General features: G+C 33.4%; 2 protein-coding genes across 4 annotated transcripts; one reads left to right on the forward strand and one right to left on the reverse strand.

Annotated features, from left to right (window-relative positions):
• Window positions 1–441: 441 nt before the first annotated feature.
• LOC127938347 (phospholipid hydroperoxide glutathione peroxidase-like) lies at window positions 442–4,620 on the reverse strand. Its single transcript, XM_052534905.1, has 7 exons — window positions 4,526–4,620; window positions 3,393–3,487; window positions 2,972–3,116; window positions 1,699–1,850; window positions 1,505–1,529; window positions 1,334–1,393; window positions 442–756 (listed from the first exon to the last, which is right to left on the reverse strand). The coding sequence occupies exons 1-7, from the start codon at window positions 4,526–4,528 to the stop codon at window positions 724–726; spliced, it is 513 nt and encodes a 170-aa protein (XP_052390865.1). The 5' UTR covers window positions 4,529–4,620; the 3' UTR covers window positions 442–723.
• Window positions 4,621–4,738: 118 nt separating this feature from the next.
• LOC127938332 (DNA-directed RNA polymerases I, II, and III subunit RPABC1) lies at window positions 4,739–8,031 on the forward strand. 3 transcript variants are annotated; one of them, XM_052534884.1, is made up of 7 exons: window positions 4,739–4,944; window positions 5,784–5,850; window positions 6,034–6,149; window positions 6,236–6,316; window positions 7,413–7,471; window positions 7,637–7,715; window positions 7,785–8,031. In XM_052534884.1, the coding sequence occupies exons 1-7, from the start codon at window positions 4,888–4,890 to the stop codon at window positions 7,848–7,850; spliced, it is 525 nt and encodes a 174-aa protein (XP_052390844.1). In that variant the 5' UTR covers window positions 4,739–4,887; the 3' UTR covers window positions 7,851–8,031. The 3 variants fall into 3 exon arrangements, with proteins under 3 accessions (XP_052390844.1, XP_052390839.1, XP_052390849.1); XM_052534879.1 differs by having other exon boundaries at window positions 4,773–4,944; window positions 5,784–5,958; XM_052534889.1 differs by lacking the exon at window positions 4,739–4,944 and having other exon boundaries at window positions 5,959–6,149.
• Window positions 8,032–8,044: the final 13 nt, after the last annotated feature.

Consider the following 8,044-nt stretch of genomic DNA (forward strand, 5'->3'; position numbering starts at 1 on the left):
GCTTTGGATAAAAGAGTCTGCTAAATAAATGTATATTAATTTATGAAGTTAATTCAAGGTTTGCAGAAGTAATGCATAATTTACTAAACACAAAAATGTAAAAATAAATGGTTTTAAACTAAACCAAAACATTTTCTGAAAAATGATAAATATGTTAATGTGCATATCATGTTAAGATTAACCATCATCAGAAAACTGTGAACGTCTGAATGTATTAAAAACTTAACTTCTAGGTTAACTTTTCCTTTAATGGGAATTTAAATACTACATTAACCAATTGGGGTCTTTATAAATTGATGTGGATTGGACCACTTTTTTCAACATATGATATGATCAATTTATCTGCATTCAGATGTATGACATGACTGAATCTGAAAATCATCCCTCAGTCTAGTAAAGATAAACATGCATTCTCTGTAAAAGAAGCGGCCACACAGAAAGTGGTGATGCTACTCTTTAATCGTTACAGCTGCTCATCAGAAAACCTTCTTCAGTGATTCAGTGCATGGTGACTGGAGCTCCTCTCTGCTCCCGAGGCTGGACATCGGAGGCTTTTCCCAGAGAAATACACGCCGGAGGACATCAGGCCGTCCCCTCCTGAGCACAGGCTTGAGGAACGGCCGTCACAGATCTGGGCTTCACACGCCAACGTCCAGCCATCGTCCAGAGAGGAGACCGGCCTCTACAGACACACGGGACGGAGATCGGGTTCGATCCTGAGGGCTACAGGTACTTGGGAAGATCCTTTTCAACAACCTAAAGGGACAAATAAAACATGGGATTTCATTGGTATTTAATCTTTAATTGTTATACACTTGTGTGCACAATGAATAAAATAAACGTAATTGCTTTTTTTTTAAAATAAAAATTAAATAAGTTATACATCTTTATACAATTTAAAATACTAATAGGTTGAATACAAATAAATAAGTTACATTTTTTTAAAATAAACAACAGAAATTAAGATTTTTTAATTTAAGACAAATAATAAATAAAAATAGTTTAATTTTTATAAATAATTTTTTAACAAATACATTTAAAACACAAAGTAATTGAAAAAACAATCATTTAATTTTTCATAAATCTGCCAAATTTTTTACATTTTAAATCTAAAACAAATACATTATACAATTATATCAATTTAAATTTTCATTAATTTATTAAAATATTAGAAATTAATAATTTGAAACCAAAACAAATAAATGTAATACAATGTAATTGTATATTAAAAATATTAACTTTTCTATATAATATTTGAAATGTATACAAATACATTTAAACAAATAGATGACAAAATGTTATTTGTGGGTGAAATTATTCTTCGTTGACTTACGCTTGGATCGTCCATGGGTCCGTACCTCTTCACGACCTGACCTTCTCTGTCAATGAGGAACTGTGACAAAAACAATAGTTTTAAGTTTACGATTTTAGGGCAGAGAATCAGAGAACATACCAAAATAAAAAAAAAACGCAAAAAAAAAAAAAAAAAAAAATCTACAATTACCTTAGTGAAATTCCACTTGATGTTGCTGTGGAAAAAAATAAATAGAAGTAAATTTAAACTTTTATTGTCAAGTACAAATGTCAACTTCCATATATTCAAGGATTGCACAGTCCTGCATCTTAATTCAATATTTTTGCTGATCTGCATTAGAGAATAATGTGAGTAAATATGAATAATGAAGCAGTCACACTCACTTCCCCAGAGTTCCTCTGCCTTTGGGCTGCGCTTTCATCCATTTCCAGAGCGGATGAGCTCCGTCTCCGTTCACCTCGATCTTACTGAACAGGTCAAACTCTGCCTTGTAGCCTTTAGCAAACTCCTTGATCTCCGCCTCTGTTCCAGGCTCCTGTAAAAACACACCACAGCTGGAGAACGCTGAAGAAAAGCTGCCTGGACAGAACACCACCGGTCTTCAATCTGGAGAACACCAGTATTTGACGACTCCAAATCGATACCGTGGCTATAAATGGTTATTCATATGCAGGAAAGATCAAAGGCATTTGAAGTTCCATATGCAAATATGGTGATGATATCATCACCACTGGTAACATTCTGAACACTGAACATTCTATTCTATGGGAGTCAGACGGGAATTTTATTTGAACTTGAATCATAATGTTTGAGGAACACTGTAATATTAATAACCATAATAGCACCAAATGTTTCATACATTAATTCCTTAAGCGAAATACATTACTTAGCCTATTTTTGTAAAAAAAAAAAAGAAAATTTAAAAAAGGATGCCAACTTTACTTTTAATGCCTCAGCAAGCGGCATTAATAAAAATAAATAAATAATAATAATTTTTTTTTTTTTTTTGAAAAAAAAAAACACTACATTTACTGCACAAAAATTGCTGATTGGAAATAAAAACTAAAATAAAATTAACATTAAAAAAAAAAGTGTTAATTTTAAATGAAACTGATCATGCAAATACATTTATTTTGCATCTCTTGTTGTACGATTAAATCTCACCCCACAATAACATAATCCTCTTGCAGCTTGACCTAATTACAGTCGTGACAGTGAGCGCTCGTACAGAACAAGCGTTCAGGACTGAATGGGCTTTAATTCACAATATAATCCAACAGAAACGTCTTCCTTTTTCTGAAGCATGCATGCATTGCACAGAACGCTCATCTTACTGTATGTATGCATGGAATACTGTATCCCATAATGCAACATGCTTTAATTGACATTCCTTTTTTTACCTGAAGCAGTATTAAAGATTTCAATTTTACCATTTTGACAAGGTTTACACAAAACATGAAGAAAAAGCCAAATTAAAATACATTTTGAGAAGCAAACTGGACGCCACTCACTGCATTAAACATGCAACGTAATCAAGTCATGAGGCGGCACTATTTCATACAACCCCACTATTTAAAATCTTGCATTGGAGAATATTTAGTATGCAGAAGAGAGTATATAACGCATTACACACTGGCGTTCAATTCCTGCACATACCTGCTTTCCAAACTGGTTGCAGGGGAAACCCAGGATCCGTAAACCTTTCTCAGCATACGTGACGTGCATTTCCGCAAACTGAGTATAGTTTACGGGAGTCTTACCTCATTTAGAGGCTACGTTAGTGATGATGCACACATAACCCCTGAAACACACACACACAAACACACTTCAGACACGGCAACCCAGGGTCACAGAGCAAGATTACACTCAGCCGAAGACGAACAACAACCAGAAGCACAATGAAGATCTGCTTTAGGAGGATAGTGTAGGTGAAGACCGCTGCTAAAGAAAACCTTCAGAAAAAAAAAGTGTAAGTTTGCTGAAATAATACTTTGCATAAGGGGATCACTCAGACCAGTATCCCTAAATATGAGCATTAGTAAAGCAATGTAGTAAATCAATGTAGTGATCTGTTCACCTGTATTTCTCCAGTGACTCTTCATTTCCATCGATGTCTTTGGCTGAGAACTCGTAAATGGATTTGGCCGACTGCCAATCGTTGGCTTGGGCACACTGCAATAAACAGAGAGGGGTCAAAGGTCAAGGGGCATGAGGAGTGTCTGCCAATCCTATCAGACACTGAGAACAATGATGCACGGTCATCTGCTAGAAAACAATTATGCAACTTCCTCGTGAGACAGCATTATAAGTCAACTTTGTCCTCTGACATAACTCTGTGTGATTCTGTGCTTATGCATGCAACACAAACTTTATACCACTTTATTTGGGTTTCCACATTATCGTGAGCTAGACACACTTTATATAGTGATATAGCTTTATATAGAGCATATCCATCTGTACAGAAAACACAGCTGTCCCACAGGATTTATCACACTTAGGAAAATACATAAACATCCTACTGTTCTTTTAATAATCACATTATACATCAATCTGGAGGGAATTATACTGTATGTTGCATGCTAATATTATGATGTCGTATCTTTCAGATCATGTTAATGCACCTGTAAGACCCTACAATAAAAAAATGCATCGCACTCATTGGTGAATTTAGGAAACATGCATTGATTATATTAAATAAAACCTAAATAAATATAATAAAAATCGTTTAAATTCTACGGATAATAAAATTCCAAATAAATAATTTATAATTGATTAATCTAAATTTAAAAAAATAAATAACAAATCTAAAAACTAATAACAAACCTTTTAATAGGTTTACTTTTAATAATATAACCAATATAATGATATTATCACTGACGATTCCTTACTTATATCCACGCGATTAAATTCGAAACCATAACGCTAAACACAAACCAGGCCTAAATCTGCGTCTGCTGACAAAACGGAGGCGTTTTGGTAAAAATACACTAACAAAACAAATATAAATGTTACTTTTAAGGCACAGTCCGGATTAACGCTACATCATTAAAGCTAACGGCTAACGTTCCTCCACCGGAGTGAATTAGCGGAGACACACAGGAGCTACAAATAAACCAGCCGTGCTTTAACCTACTTAACTAGCAGTCCAACAACACAAACTAGTCTAAACACTGGTTAACCAGCAGGTGAAGGTGTTTTCTTGTATCTTACCATGGCTCTAGCGAAGCTCTGGCTCCCTAGCGCCCGCTAAACAACCATATAATACTGCGGCACGAAGCACCGCCCATTTACTGTCAAGACACGCCTTTTCTGTCAGCATCGGCCAATCAGAAACGCTTTATGCTATACCAACGGTAAATAAATATTTAAAGATTTATACACAAAATCGCCACAGTTTACAGATCATCTCTCATTTATTCAGAAACTCTATATTCATAAAAAAATATAAAACTTTACATTTGTTAAGATTTTAAATATGGGGTCCTTCGTCTCCTCTGTGAGCACGTGGCTGATGACAGGAAGTGCGCGGAGTTTGAAAGCAGGTTGTTTGAGAAGCATCTTCAGACGCGCTGATGGATGATGAGGAGGAAACTTATCGATTATGGAAAATCCGCAAGACCATAATGCAGGTGTGAAGCTCTTCTGAGTTTATAACTCTCGTTTGCTAGTTGTTTACATTAAGCACGTGGGCATCAGATCAAAAAGAAGCGTGTCATTAGTCAAATCGTTTACGCAGGCATTGATCAAGAAACGAATCTAAAATTATATTAAATTATTAATGCAGGCTAAGGGAAGTGAAATGATAGTAATATTGGCGAGATTCAGTATATAAACTCGCATATAAAACGTGAATCCACAAAATTAAGAGAATATAAACATTAGAATAAATTAAAGAAATAATAATAAAGTACAAGTTCAATTGATTTTAAGTAAATCAAAATAATTGAAATAAATTATACAAAGCAGTGCTGCACTATAGTGGATAGAAAAGAGTAAACTAAATATTTTCCAAATAATATTTTATGCCTATTTATAATATTAAATTGGGGTTTTATACATTTTAAAAAATGTAAATGTAAAAAAAATAATGAGAATAGTATACATTTAACACATTTTAGATCAGGGGTTTTCAAACAGATTGGAAGAGAAAAACACTAAAAAAAAAAAAAGTTTTAAATAACTATTTAAAATGTTATTTAAAATATTTGCAAAAAATTCTTAAAGTAAATAAAAATGTATAATAAAAAATGTGAATAAATACATAGAAGTACATCACTTCAGTGAATGAAAAAAAAAAATAATGGAAAATTTTTTTTAATTATATTTTACACATTTATCAAATACATTTTTCACATCATAAACTGGGTCTTCATGCATAAAAATATAAAGCTGCCTTTTAAATTTCAGGATGCTTGGCTGTATTTATAGTGCACAATAAATGAACATGAATGTGGTCTTGTTGTTGTAGCTCTGTCACGATCGAGGATATCTGGTGACCCAAGATGAGCTGGACCAGACCTTGGATGAGTTCAAAGGTCAGTTTGGTGACCGGCCCAGCGAGGGTCGACCCAGACGGACAGACCTCACTGTGCTGGTGGCCCACAATGATGACCCCACCGACCAGATGTTTGTGTTCTTTCCAGGTGAGATGTGATGCAGGAGTCTGAGTGACGCTGAAGGTTTCATATGTGCTTATCTGAGGGCTTTCTAACCACCAGAGGAGATGAAAGTGGGCATTAAGACCATTAAGATGTACTGCCAGCGGATGCAGGAAGAAAACATTACTCGGGCCGTTATCGTCGTCCAGACGGGCATGACACCCTCTGCTAAACAGGTACGACTAAGATCTCACCTGAAACCTCAAACACAGCTGATTAGATGTTTTTATCACTTGACCTGTTTTACCTGATGGCTTTGCAGTCTTTGGTTGATATGGCACCGAAATACATCTTGGAACAGTTTCTACAGCAAGAGCTGCTCATAAACATCACTGAGCACGAGGTGAGACACTTTCCACTAATTGTGACGTGTTGCATGCAAAAACAACAACAACAACAAAAAAACTGGAAATCTTACTTTTTTTATTAATTATCAAAAAAACAAATCTTTATTTTTTTATAGTAAAAAAAGAAGCAAAAATATCCATAATTCTATTCTATTATTTTAATTGTATAAGATCTAATTATAAAAAATAAAAAAAAATAAAAATAAAATAAAATTGAGATTTGTATTATATTAACAAATATTTTGTGATTTAAACTGGGACGTTGAACATTTACGATCTGCTGTTAAATGAACAAAAAGTGCTAAATTATAATTTTATCTCTTAATCTAATTTAATTATAACCCAAGCTCAAAAATATTTTAGATAATATATTTTAAATAGGTTATTTAAAAACATTCATATAAAAAATATTACTATAAATATTTAAATTGTAAATATTATTATTTATTTAAAAATCATATTGGAAATTGTTAAATTTAAATCTGCTCTAAAAAAACAACAAAGTACTAAATTAAATTTTGTCTCATTCGAATTATTAGAAAAAAATGTATAATACAAATATTTTAAATATTGATTTAAATGTAAATTATTTAAAACAATATATATATATATATATATATATATATATATATATTTTTTTTTTTTTTATATTAATTATTATTATTATTTATTTATTTAAAACCACATTGAGATTTGTTATATTAACAAATATTGTGATCCTTTAAAAGAACAAAAACTACTAAATTATAATCTTGTCTCTCATTCTTAATGTTAACACAAGCACAAAACATATTTAATATTTTTACTAAATATATATTGTTGTCGTTTGAGTGAGAGAACATTCTGTAACTTAGTGCAGTTTGGGGAAAATTGTAATGTAAAAAAAAAATTTATATTATAAATGTTACATTGGAAAAATAATGTTTTTGTTTGTACATGCTGTTTATTATAGTTCTTAGAAAGAAAATCAGAATTGACAAAAATCAGTCGGCAGGTCACAGAAATGTATTCTACGCAATTCTTTATTCATGCAATTTAATTCTACAGGAAATCTTTAATTTATTGATAAATGGTTCTGTGTTTCTCCTTCAGCTGGTCCCTGAACACATCGTCATGACGAGAGAGGAAGTGACAGAGCTGCTGGCCAGATAGTATCCATAGCAACAGCATGTGTGTGAAGTGATACTTTTAAAAGTATCAGTCGAAACTGCAGAAAGCGGTTGTTTCCCGACAGGTTTCCCCAAACCTCTCCTGTGAACAGCAGATTGATTAGTATTTGGCTCCTCTCTGTTAATCGCTTTTCTTGACTGCAACAGTAAGCTCAAGGAGACACAGTTACCCAGAATTCAGTCCAGTGATCCTGTGGCACGGTATTTCGGGCTGAAACGAGGGCAGGTGAGTCTGAGGAGGGTTGGTGTGACTCTGAGCTGAAGGTGGAGCAGTAAACTGACTCGTGTCTAACAGGTGGTGAAGATCATCCGGCCCAGTGAAACGGCGGGACGCTACATCACATACAGACTCGTACAGTGATGCTGCAGGGGTTTTGCTTGGTGTTTGTCATGTGACAGGGTTTTTCTGTTTGTTTTGTAATGGAGGATTCTTGTGATGGACGACAGCCATTATGAATTGAGATTTCTTTGATTTCCATAAAACTTGAATCTTGGATTTTATTTTTGTAAAATGAAAAAATAAATGCATTTTGTTTTGGTTTCATTGCTGTGTTG

The sequence above is a fragment of the Carassius gibelio genome, chromosome A2 (genome assembly GCF_023724105.1).
Source record: "Carassius gibelio isolate Cgi1373 ecotype wild population from Czech Republic chromosome A2, carGib1.2-hapl.c, whole genome shotgun sequence".
NCBI classification, from domain to species: Eukaryota; Metazoa; Chordata; class Actinopteri; order Cypriniformes; family Cyprinidae; genus Carassius; species Carassius gibelio.